This window comes from Betta splendens, chromosome 6 (genome assembly GCF_900634795.4).
Source record: "Betta splendens chromosome 6, fBetSpl5.4, whole genome shotgun sequence".
Classification (NCBI taxonomy): Eukaryota; Metazoa; Chordata; class Actinopteri; order Anabantiformes; family Osphronemidae; genus Betta; species Betta splendens.
Window position 1 is genome coordinate 4,153,510 of NC_040886.2, and position 13,777 is coordinate 4,167,286.

The window sequence follows — 13,777 nt, forward strand, 5'->3', positions numbered from 1 at the left end:
TTAGAGGAAACGTGTGGGCGTAATAGCGTAGCTGTCAATTAGTCTTTAAATAATCATAATTACCCATTCAAAGGCAAAATCAGAGCAGTTAAAGCTAATAAATTGCATTGGTGCTTTTATTTTGAAAGGACATAGAGGTAGCATGTGTGGGTAATTACTAAACTGTTAATCTATCTTTAAAATAATCATAATTACCCATATAAAAGCAGAAATGTTGGTATTAAAGCTAATTATTTGGCTTGATGCTTTTATTTTGAAAGGATTAAGAGGAAGCGTGTGCTTAATTACTACACAATCCAATAGTGTAGTTGAGTAATCAGTAATATGCATGGAACTGCTGTCTACACTGAGCATCAGGAGTTTGACCTGTTGGTGAAATCTGCAGCTGCGCCGTCGCCATGGAGACGAAAGGCGGGAAAATCAGGCTCACTCTGCTCTGTAAAAGCAGAGTTTCACCCTGTATAAACAGGATTGTTCCAGCTAAACCATAATAGTTATCACAAAAATTATTTCATTTTACGAGTCCCAAGTCTTCAATGAGCAAATGGTGTGAATTTTATGTTTGAGGACAAATGTTTGTAGCCGCAGTCGCAATTTCAAAATACTTCTCCTCTTGTTTTTCTCCCTAGACGTCTGCCGAAAATTATCATTAGCGTCTATGGGAGAAATTCAGGATCTCTCTGCGCTTTGAGGTTGATAGCGACTAAAGTATAGGTCTGAGGGTATATCCAGACACATCATTAGAAAGAAGACAAGTATGACTACGATTTAGTGAAGTAATTACGTTGATAGAGTAAAAATTGTGGCTGTAGTGACAAGTTAGAGACAGAAGTTCTGTCTTAAAAAAGCGCACTTTCTCACTGTAGCTGTGACATCACGCACTCTAACAGACGCAATACACACTAATGGAAAAGCTGAAAATTTAACAAAAACCACACGACTCAGGGACTTGTTGGGGAGATACAGTTTGGTCAGAAGGTAACAGCAGTGATATATTCTGGGCTTCTCTCTCTCTTAGGCAGTAGTTCTTTTTGTGTCAACACTTTTTCTCTTGTCTGCTTTTTTTTCTGCTGTTTTCACTTTTGACCAATCCCATTTTTCCCAGATGCTGGGGTCATGATGCAGTTTATCAGCAGTCATCAACTTACAGTAATTGTACACAGCAGTGAACTGGCTGTACATAGTTCACAGTTTTGCTGTAAGGTTATTGACGTAGGGTTATACAACATTTCCTGCCATTTTTATGCTATTCCTGTTAATTTGAAATTATGAGATAAAATGAGACTGTAGATTAATCAACACCCAAAGAAGTAACGCTCTCCTCCCTGACACATTTATGCTATCATGCTGACTGATTGTTGCTGTCACACAAGTAAGCCCTTGGCATGAGTAAGTTGGCTTGTGCAAATAAAGTGTAAGACCTGAGCTGCAGCAGCTCGTGCGTGTGTGTGTGTATGTGTGTGTGTGTGTGTGTGCAAATGTTTTTCCTCAAATTTGTGTTTGCCTCTTAATTCCACCGTCTCTTCACTTATGATGAAATATCTAAATGTGTCTGTGTTTCTGTTGTAAGTGGTCTTGATTTTAAGGCTGTGTGTGTGTGTGTGTGCATGTGTGTGTGTGTGTGTGTCTGCGTGTGTGTGTCTGTGTGTGTGTGCGTGTGTCGTCCCTGTCACTGTGGGTGTAGCTTTGCGTGCATTTGAGTAAATGGATTGAGGCAGATGATGTAATCGTTTTTGTCCAATTGTATGTGCTAAAGGTTTCTGGGTGTATGGCAGATACACTGGTGCCCTGTATGTGTGTGTGTGTGTGTGTGTGTGTGTGTGTGTGTGTGTGTGTGTGTGTGTGTGTGTGTGTGTGTGTGTGTGTGTATGTGTGTGTGTGTGTGTGTGTGTGTGAGAGAGGTAGAGATAGAGATAGAGACAGAGACAGATGCTCTAGATGCATCTTGTTAAAAAAAGGTACTCAGCTTAGCAAAACCATTAGCCCTAATTGTAAAGTGCAGTATTACAGTTATGGGTTTTAATTGTTAACATAGAATAATGTAGCTGAGGTTTTAAAGGGGACAGACCAATCATCTCACAGACACCTCATTATTTAAGGACCCACAGACTGATTTCTTTGTCAAGCACTCACACACACACATGCACAGCCATGTTGTCAGAGAACTAGGATTTCCCTAGTAACTAAACCTCTTTTAACCTCCTCAAGCAAAGGACTGGATGATGGGATGAAGCAGCAAAATGTTCTGATAAGAGCAACCGTAGACCTCAATGATCTTTGGCAGGAGGACAGGTTTGGGGTACAATGCACTGGGAAAGTGTGTACAGTGGGATGTGAAGGCCAACAGTAGGATCAGTTTGTATTGTCATTATTATAAATTGTATAGTAGGCCCAGCAATTCAGTCCTCTGGATTGTATGTGAACTGCTGGCATGTCTTTTACATTTTTTACAGGTTTATTTAAAATGTTTCTACTCTTCTGCTTGTGCATTCTTTGAAACATGCTGGTGAAAGAAACTTTTTCCTTTGAGCTCTGTTTGTGTCGCCCTGCACCAAAGTTGACACAAACTATTCTTTGCGCCTCTGTCCTGAAAGTTTGGAAAATGTGACTTAAAACATACAAATGGCCTTTTCATCTTCTTTGTTATGTGACCAGTCATTTTAATAACTTACATCTGGCAAAGACTTTAGAAAAGTGAACCTTGTCTCAAATGAATTCTCGAAGCTTCTTCTCTGACCTAATGCATTTCTCTGCAGACTTGTTTCTGGGATGACAGCGTTTTAAACTGCTTTCTCTTTGGGTTTTGTGCCATTTGAACACAACGTCTGTTTGCTTCCTAAAAATGCTTTCTGCAGCATCCAGTTCCTGGTGCTGGGAGACAGTCCCAGGGCAGAAAGTGTGAAGGCTCTCCAGTGTGTAGGACTGTAGACGATCATACAGTACCTAGCAGGCAGTGCTTCGTTGTGTTTTCACAGAACCAATGAATGGAAACGAGCAGGTGAGATGCTTTTCATTCTCTAGAAAAGTATCCCGCAGGCGGGACGTCTCAAAAGGACTGAGGCTTGATATGTCCAACACTTCTAACCAAAGGTTCTGACCTTGGTCTCACTCAATTCCTTTGTAGAAACGTGTCCATAAAATGCTACATTTCTGACATATAGTTATGACAGCAGTGTTTTCTTTTTTCCTGCATGACACGGGTTCCGCCAAAACATTTAAAATCTCCACTGATGTTTGGTTTCTTACTTTACCATAGAAGATCTTCAAAGTGAGAGCAATCTATACAGTAATATAGAGATATTGGTTCTTTCATCCTTCTTTGTACCTCTTCCTTCCTGGCTGGAAGTTGAGTCATGGCATCTAGACGTCTGTCCGCACCAGTAATACCTTAACAGCCGTTGGGAGAAGACTGATAGACGACAGCACGAGGCCCCATGACGACTGTCCTACTTCACTGTGTGTGAGACGCTGCTGGTTTAGCACCAAGCGGCCTTTTAGGTGCTCGTTGGGCACAGCAGGCGAACTGCAGCAGCGACAACACTGTCCAGATGGGAGGTTGTCGAACACGGCGACAGCATTAGCTCCAGCCAGCTGGGACGGTGCTGAGAATGCATGTGGAATCCACTGCCTCTCTGCCTCCAAGCCGGAGCTGGAGCTTGTCTGTACACATCTATAGGTAATCTCAAACGCTACTGGAGTTTGGAGATGTTGCTGTCAAATATGTTCAAGATTCTCGAGCACTTTTAGGTCTTGCCTACATCCCAACACAAATTTATATATATATATATATATATATAGATATATATATATATATATAGATATATATATATATATATATATATATATATATATATATATATATATATATATATCTATATATATATATTGCGAACTTGATTGCGTTCATATCCTTGCCTATGACACAGGCGGTAGCGGAGACGCTGTGGGTACAGCATGTGCAGGTGAAAGGCAGAGGAAGGTGAAGATGGAGTGTTGTATTGTGTACTTTGTCTAGTTTTGAGTCTGAGTTCTTGTGATTGCTCAACGCTTCCTCTGCTGCATCCTTCCTTTGCAACTTAAGCATGTATGTGTGTGTGTGTGTGTGTGGCCGTTGGCCTTCTGTACATGTGTACATGCATTGCACATGCCACAGCAGCCCAGGATGTCTCCCTGCTTCTGTTTATGCTAGACTGCCTGACCTACCCAATGCCCCAGAGCTCGTCACAGGACTCAGACAGAGCGGTGCTGATGAGGCGTCACACCGTCTTTTGCCTGCCTGCGTGTGTGTGTTTTAATTATGCATGACTGCATGCTTATTGCCGTACTGATGTTTCTTTGCATCTTTGGGTTTAATGTGACGCCTTCATTTACCCATCCTCTAAAGTGTGTGGGTGTGCTTATTCAACCCAATCCTTAAGCTCAGTTCCTTTCACACTTTTAGGTTGTTACCATGATTTTATTAAGTTTTGTTGTTTGTCTCAAAACAACGCTTTTACTTTACTTGTGTATTAACCATTTAGGATAATAAGATGTGATTGTCAGAATATAAATGGCATTTAACGGTTTATGTAAAAATTTTGTGGAGCATTTAGTATTTAGTCATTTTATTCCTCACAATCCAATACATTTTTAAAACCGGTGGCCAGATGTAAGGATGCAAAATAATAATAATCTGATGGTTTTGGTGAGGAATTATTATGATATGTCATAACAATCATAAAAATCATGAATGACTTGAGCACACACCACCGAGGCCTCACCTACAGCTACAGCGGAGGAGCTCTGTGCTGTCGAAGCCAACATGTTAAAGCTTCCCAGGATGCAGGACCGAGGAAGGGAGCAGCCGAGCAGCCGGAGTGATGCCAGATAACGCCAAATGCTGACATGAAGCAAAGCAGTGCAGGGTGCAGGGGCAGTCTGCCAGCCAGATAGCCACCAAGCAGTAGATACCCCTTGAGTGCCCTGCATTATCTGCCTCCTGTTATACACCCGGCTGTTTAGGTAGCATCATCAATACTGGTTTTTATGGTTATAATCAGCTTCTAGCTTTTTGATAGCTGATCAACACAAGTGCCAAAGGACCTACTGTAAATCACTTGAACTGCATGGGCTTCTCTTGAGTGACTTTTATTGTGTATAACAAGAATGGCATCAGTGTTTCCTTTGTTTTCCTCTGTTGTATTTAATTATCATAATAATGTTCACAGACAACATTAGACATTGAATTTATTTGTATATGTAATATGTTATATACATACATATATACATACACTACACACACACACGCACGCACGCACGCACACACACACACACACACACACACACACACACACACACACACACACACACACACACACACACATATATACATATATACATATATATATATTACACTATACATATATACATATATATATATATATATATATATATATATTAATATACTATAGATATATATATAATATATATATATATATATATATATATATATATATATATATATTATATAGGTTATAAGACGATCCTGAAGCCTTGATTCGTTAAATGGGATGAATATGGTTAGAATGTGTTCGGTTTTTGTTTGATTGACTTTGGATTACATGGACACTTCATCTGTTCAATACTTTGAACCCTTGAGCCCCATAATCTTATTTAGCATGAGATGATATGGTGTCATCCATCTGTTGTGTTCGTTATGCTGTTGATCCTCCTCACCGAAGGGAATTGTTACTGTTTTTTCAGATTTCCATGTGGCGATAAACATAGTTCTATATGTATGTATGGGTCTTTATAGCACATGGGGATAGATGTAGGTCACTCATCAGGGGCTAAACGTACTGAGCCCCCACGTCAAACAGTCATTTAAAAAATAATGGACACCTACAGTACTGTAGTCCTGCACGTTTTTAATGAAAGAGTCAAACAGATCAATGTCTACTAGGAACAGGTGGTTCCTCTCTTCCAGGTTGTTGACCACGTGCATCTACTTGGCAGTAGCACGTTATGGAGCGGTGACTTCTTAAGGCTATTTCTCACTGGTTGAATTTTCTATGGGAAAAGATGATGAACAAACTGAGAGAATAACTGTATTACTTACAGATGCATGTTTAATTACAGTATATCACTCTGTTTTACAGTTACATACTGTAATATGCTGATGTCATCTAAAGATGACACCAACTCTTTTCTTCGTTTTGTTTTTAAAACCTGGGTGATCATCTTTCTTTCAAATCTCTCCATACTGTACATTTCTCCTGTAGCTGAGAAAACAACAAGTGCTCACAGTTTGTTTATGGAATTAATTTCCAGTGGAAGGAGACCTTTAGTTTTTAAGTTTGTCCCTGTGAGTTCTGCCTCGTCATTCCCCAGGGAGCTTTTACTGTGATAGATTATTAAACAATTCATAGGTGTTTTTATCATTGAACTGTTGCCTTAGAGTACTAAACCCTCATGTGATTAAAGCCTGCCATTAAAATGATTGTCTAATGTAACCTCTTACCACAAACTGGGTAAATGCATGTCATTGATCCACCTAAAGGATGGGCTTCATGTGGTTGTGGATGTTAGTTATCATATGCATTACCCTGTCAAACAAATTGTATAAGCAAGTGTTAAAATCCCCGTTAGTGCAATCCTCTCTCCATTAAATGACACAAACTGCTTTGTGTTTATTTTGATAACATCACATCCCCTCGCTCCAGCTCTTTGTTGTTATCCCTGTATTCCAAGGTGATACATGACAGACAGGACAGACGTCACACAGGCACAGAACACTCTGTTTCCTTCTTTATTTATGGTAATGGTTACCCTGGTGACAGTATCCCTGTGGTTGCTAAGGAGACCCAGCAGCAGAAGCAGCCCTGTTGTCGAGCAGAAAGGAGCTGTTACTTCAAATAGGTCGACTGTCTTGCATTGTTTCCCTTCGTCTGCTGGATGACCCAACGTTTCATTCTGTCTTCTCGTATCGTATAAGTTTCAAGCTCAGCCCATTTCTTCAATGCTTTAATGTTATCATATTTAATGATAAGAATAATCTGGGAATCTCAGACGATTAACATTATTGTATGACATTTTTTCCCATTTCCTCTGATTTGTAGAGTATCAAAGCCTTTTTACCGAGTGTGTCCTTAAAGAGACATTAAACATGGATTTTCAAGAAAAATGTTCAAGGTTTTTAACTTGTTTACAATATGTTTAGCCTGAAACCAGAAACACAAAGCTTAATGACTGTTCGTCCTCCCTCCATCTCTAGTGGTGGATTATAATGGAGGATAATGGTGGATTTCAGTGCACATTCACGTGAGTTGCACATTGCTTGTACCCGTTTCAAATCAAATCTCAGGTTTTCAGTCCAAGTGGTGCCTTATTGCGCATTCTTTGAAGTGGGAATATTTTTGTACTGTGATTTATTATTGATTATGTTACGCAAGGTTCTTCTTTTGTGTTCCTGTTGTGAGCCACATATGTAGCTTTTATCCTGCTGATGATATGGACAATATAAATCCGTTTTGACCCTGCTAAGGCTCTAACCAGAGACCAAACCATACCTAGAAAGCTGATCAGCGTGAAAAAAGAAAAGATTCATCAATTCGTTCATCTCCCTGATGACATCATGCCCAAATGTTCTTTGCTTTTGTATTTACTGTGTAGCTAAAGTGAAATTCTGCTGACAACGTTGTCGTCAGGCAGCCTTTCTCAAACCTTGGCATTTCTTGCTAGTATTAATGAGAAAACATGGCAGTTTTCCATGTTCTACTCAGTAACCAGGTTCAAAGCAACAGCTTGAAACAGACAAATATATGCACAAATGTTACTGCTTAAAAAAGGCCAGAGTAAATTCTAAGAGGGTTTCTTGTCTGAGGTGTTCAGTAAAGAATTTCATTAGTGATGCGTCTTCCACCAACTGGCTTTTTTACCTGCCAATTCATCCATTCAACAGTCCAACCAGATAGTTTCCTGTTCTCGCCTCCACACAGACAGATGGATGCCCTGAATAGTTCCAGGAAATGGTTGCATGTCTGTCCTGTTGGATGGACTTACTATATTGGACAAAATCAACTGGCTTTGGACCATCCTTACTCCCACTGAGTCTCATACCACGTTGAGTATCTCAGTTTGGACTCGCTACCAACACTCCCACTCTGTCACGGATCGGCAGATAAAGGACCCACATGCACAGCACCGAGGCAGGATAATGATCAAACACAGGTTTATTGCTATAAGCGGAGTCAGACGGTCCAGGTCATACACTAAAGGCTCAGCAAAAGGTACAAAGGGGAGCAGGCGATCTCGAGTCCAGTACGCAGGCGAGGTTCGATACACGGAAGATCTTGGCTAAGGTACAGACAGGGATTAAGCGAACTCACGGTCAGGTGGTTAGTCCAGGTGCAGACAGGAAATGACGGTACAGGCAAACAGGGAAAATACGCGACGAACACGGACACGAAACTCATGAAACTAACAAAACTCAGGAAACTCGAGATACTCAGGAAACACGACAATCTGGCAAAGGACTATGGGAACAGGTGGTGGCTAAATACACAGAGTGATTACGTAATTACTGACAGGTGTGGATACTGGGAACAGGTAAGTGAAAGCTGACAGAGAACAGGAAGTTTAACAAAATAAAACAGGACATGGCGTGACAACAGGAAACAACTAGAACAAAAACCCAGATCATGACACACTCGAATGCAACGCCTTATTTGAAATGGGTTAAACATTGTTAAAATCTCATTAAAGCTCCATGGCACTGAACACAGTTCTCCCTCTCATACCCAGTCAGCGATTCTAAACGCATTCCTTTAATGGCATGACCTTTGCTTGCTCAAAATGCAGTGGTGAGCTTTGCATAAAATGACCTTTTAGAAATGACCTCAATTCAGAGCTTGTCACCAACATGAATGAGAAACAATTTAAAATTCATCACGATTTCAATTATTGATAAAAGTAATCATACAGTCAGGCTTTAAGGCAACTGCAGTTGTTCCTCCATGTTTTTAATAATGTGAATAGCTTAACTTGAAAAGTCTTATTGTCTTATCACCAAGAAGGTTCATGTGGTTTTCTCTCTACTGCAGCCGTTATGCGGTATGGAAAACATTGGGCCAGTGCAGCAAGTGATTAAGACTTTCAGGCTTGTTTAATGATTGCCACCAGTCAGCTGGTTGGTAGACTCCATTACCCAGACTCCCCAGAATTACTTTTTCTCCTGAGCCTCTTTTAGAGTTGAAGACCAGTTGGCTCCCACTTCCTAACCACCTGTTCAGAATTGCAGCGTGTTCAGGCCTATAGCTCAACGTATGCGAGTCAGGGCTGAGGAGGGTAAACCCGCAGTCACAGTCTGTGGAAATTAGCCATTATATTATCATAGACACCTGGAAAGAGCCTCCATTGACCTGGCAAGCTTTCACGGGGTTGTGTTGGCTTCATCATGGACACCGAGCCAGTGGGAAATACATAAAATGACACGGGTCTAAAGCCTCGCACCAGGCCAGTACTGCTTTGTACAATGTCTCCCTGTGATGAGCCTCATAATCGGCTATAAATGTTCTAACACAGAAATAAACAAGAAAAAAACTAAAATCTGTGGGTCACTTCTTCCCTGAGCCACATTTATCAGTTTGAATCCACATTATCTAGTCCTCGGCACCATCCTTCCATCCATCTCTCCCTCCAACCTGTCCATATTTGTTCTCAGCGGAGGTTCTTCTTTCCTAGTGTTTTGTCAGAGGTCTGATGGAAGTCACATATGTTGCTCTCAGCCAGAGCAGGTGGATAACGGTTGGAGGAGAAAACACTCAAAACACTTTATCGACTTTTTTTATCCATTCATCCAACCCTCCATTAATCCATTTATCTCCCAATTACAGACATTGATTGCTTATAGCTGTCAAGGTACAGTATTCATGTACCTTGTTCAAAGAGCAAATTGGCTATCAATTGAGAGGATCAATGTAAATGTTATATTATTTATAACAATGTGTTGTTTTCTATGTTCAGTCATGGTTTATATCATTTACTGTCCCTTCATCCATTTAAAATATATTTTCTTGATGATCCATATATTGGTTTTTAGTATGAGCTTGAGAATTTTAGCTAATGGACAGCAGTCTTTGTTTTACTTGACTTTTCCTTGACTTCTATCTTGCTGGTCTGCCTGTGGTGCTCGAGTGATGGGCCCTGCCATTTCCAGCGCTGTCGTCCTCTGCTCTCTCAAACCGACCAACAGAGCTGTGGGTACATGACGTGGACCCTCGAGAGGCATTAATATGAACTGTCAAATGATAAATGTCCTAATTTATTGATATTTATAATAATATCATAACCCACAGATTACTGATAATAATTAGTGTGTTGGTGAACAGCGTTAAGCCTGGTGTTAGTTCTGTAAAGCCCCTTTTGCTCAGTGTCACTGTCTTTTAATTAATCAAGGCTTTTCTTTAAGAAATGAAGGAACCCAACGTTGAAGTCTCCTCAGTCCTCTGGACATCCAGGGTTCAGGAGATAAAAGCTGAGGCTGAGTTCTGGACCGTTTCTTTATTGCTCTGATTTTGTGCATCGTTAAAAAATCCAAAAATAACTCTATTACTTACACATAACTGACACCAAATCTGTTTTAGAAATAGAACTACTGTAAGCCTGAGCCATGAGCTGAGTCTTAATGTATTTGTTGGTTCTGAGAATACAAAGTCCGTAGACTAGCATTACTAGCTGCCTAGCAGATTAGTATCTGTGAAATCACAGCTGATTGCGGTGTGTGTGCGTGTGCGTGTCCTCGTTTAAGCACTTTGGAACATCATCTAATTCCCTGCTTTATCCGCTGAAAACATACGTAAGTGACCTACTTCAGATATTACTTTTTATTATTTTTTCACAGTTAGTTTTAGACATTTCTTTGTAAATCCCTCTGGATAAGGGTGTGTGAGCGGGAGGAGAAAGACAGAATGTGCGCATTTGTGTAGAAGAAAGTGTGTGTATGTGTGTGTGTGTGTGTGTGTGTGTGTGTGTGTGTGTGTGTGTGTGTGTGTGTGTGTGTGTGTGTGTGTGTGTGCGTGTGTGTGTGTGTGTGTGTGTGTGTGTGTGTTTCTGTATGGTCACTCTTCCATCTTGTCTGAACTCTTAATTAAGACACTTCCTACTTGTTCCTCTGTCTTCCCCCGTTTTCCCCCTTCGTCTTTCTTTTTGCTGCAGCTGAACGAGGTCATCGTGAATCAGTGCGACCGCCTGTCTCGCCTCTTGAGCCCGCTGTGATCTCCAACCTTTCAGCCACTCCTGGAATAGGGGAGGACAGAGCTGAGGCAGTGGATGTGACTGATGCTGGTCCTCTAGCTTGGACTGATGGGAAAGTGTTTGCTGGCTCCAGAACAGCAGTTTGGACTGAAGCGGAAGCCGGAGTGCAGACTGGAGCACACGGCAAGGTGTTTGCCGAAGCTGGGATTATGACCGGAACCAGTGCTTGGGCGGAGGTTGGGGCTGAATGGAGGCCTCTAGAAAGGCGAGGGGGTGACCTGCCAATCGTGCCCAGGGAACCGGGAGCTTGGCTGGGTCGGGAGAAGCTGCAGACACGAGCAGAGGGCAAACGAGACCAGGCAGCCTTCTCATCAGTGCTCAGCATGCTGGCAGAGACAGCAGACCTGCAGGGAGCAGAGCTGGGAAAACCTCTAGGGCTGCTCTCTAAAGCTGCTTGGACCAAAAGCTCCTCTTCATTGTCATCCAAGGCCTCCTCTTCTTCCTCCTCTACGATTAAGGCATCCTCTCTGCCTTTCTCCTCCCTTACAACAAAAGCATCGTCATTGCTTTCCTCCTCCTCTCTAGCCAGTAATAAAGATAGTCAGACACCAGGATCAGATGTCTCACCGACTGCCATCAACAGCAGCTCCTCCAACAGCAACAGTAACTCCAGTCTGGGTATTGTGCTGTGTTTCTTGTTTCTCAGTACATGTCAGTATTTGTCTTTGCCAGTTATGTAATCACAGCCTCACCTGCCTTGATTTACGCAGAGCAGGTCACCGGTTCATCCCCAGCCATAGAGACAGACAAGCGTTCATTCTCATTCACACTCTCACCTACAGACAATTAGGAGCATCCAGTCAACCACTGCATGGCTTTGGACTGTGGCTGGAATCAAACCTGCTGTCTGACCTTATCTGTGTGGATAAAGATATGTCCAATTTTATCCAACTATCCAAGTGTGGATTAGGGTCATGACCTAAAAACATTGCTTTTTTTTAAAAGTTGTATTAATATTTATAATGCAACTGTCAACATCTTTATAAGGTAAATGTATTTATTGGGAAGAAAGGTCTTGGGTAACATCATCAGCCTGACATTATCACAGTCCTTATCACCAGCCTCATCATGGCCATGCTCGTCCTATTTAGCCATTATCACAATTACAGTTTCTCCACATGCTGTACAGAACGCTTTATCTTCAGTCAGAAAAATGGCCAGAGCTCACATATCTTGTAATCCGCCATCACTCTGTCTGACGGAGCGATGCCTCTCTCTGTTGTTCATCCCAGTCTGCTGCATGTCTGGAATTGGATTTTTATTTCCTATGTAAAATTGAAACTTCTGTGTACAAAAACCTGATCAACTTCCCATCATGCTATCTTCTCTCACACATACAACAGTAATAATGTAGCATTGATCTGTGGTTTCACAGAGCAAACAGATTTGTTCTAATGGCGACTGTCTCCTTCTGTAGAGGACTCCATGAGCAGCCTCCCAGCCTGGGACCTCCCCACTGTCCCCGAGTCGCTGCTGTCTACGGTTGGCGACTATGACATCACGCTGCCTGCCAACGTCACCAGCCCTTTCTCCACCCACCAGTGGAACACCACCATGCCTGTGCGCACCAGAACCACCTCACGGAACACGACCGCGTCAGTGACGATCGTGAACACCTCAAACGCGTCACCCACCACATCAACTTTACTGTTGTCCACTGCAGCGAGAGCACGAACGCCGCCCGGATCAACTATGGGCTCACTGACCACGAGCCAGGACACTGTGACCAACGACAGCTTCCAGCTGACATCGGTAGCCATGACAACGCCCTCAGCGACCACGGCTATTGTGATTGCAGGTGCAGAAGTGACGATGCAGGCGCTGATCACTGGGCGTGCGGTGACATCACCCCTAAATACCACCGCTGCTACAGGCGTGCATCAAATTACGAGCCTCCAGCCGACCATAGAGATTGGGACTCCACCTGTGATCACCACTACAACCACACCTGCCCCTACCTCCACCACCACCACCTCCACCACCACCACCACTACTACCACTACCCCTGCACCCACTACTATCACTACACCTGTAACCACTACTGCTGCCACCACTACTACTACAACCACACCCACAACGACCAAGGTAGCAGACACCACTGTGTTCATTCCAGTCCATACTACTCCACCTCCTACTACGACTACAGAGTCTCCATCTAGCACTACAACAGAGGAAATACCTCTACTATGCAACGTAACTGAGAAGTACTGGGTCAGAACAGGTATGATAAGTCCTTTTCTTTTGTTTGATTCTTGCCTTATTGACAGCTGGGACAGACTCCAGCGTGACCGTAACTTACGACGGGCCATTGTTCTGGTGTTCCACAGTCATGATGAATATACTTGAAATGCCATTTCAGAGGCTTAGGCACAATGTACCAGTTATGTGACCCAGATTTATTTACATGCACAAAAATTAATTAAAACTTGCACAAAAGCCAGGGCAGATTGTCCTCGGGCAGAAACACTTAGATTAACAAGCAGCT

The 13,777-nt window shown here is 42.3% G+C and overlaps 1 protein-coding gene across 3 annotated transcripts in view; it reads left to right on the forward strand.

The window, feature by feature from the left end:
• Nucleotides 1-13,777, forward strand: part of kiaa1549la (KIAA1549-like a) — a 66,591-nt gene that overhangs the window by 14,366 nt on the left and 38,448 nt on the right. For 2 of the 3 annotated variants that reach the window (XM_029152627.3, XM_029152626.3), the window contains exons 2-3: nucleotides 11,194-11,910; nucleotides 12,710-13,513. In XM_029152627.3, the coding sequence (XP_029008460.1) occupies nucleotides 11,194-11,910; nucleotides 12,710-13,513 (1,521 nt within the window). The remainder of the gene's footprint in view (nucleotides 1-11,193; nucleotides 11,911-12,709; nucleotides 13,514-13,777) is intronic. The other variant, XM_029152628.3, reaches the window with a different exon arrangement.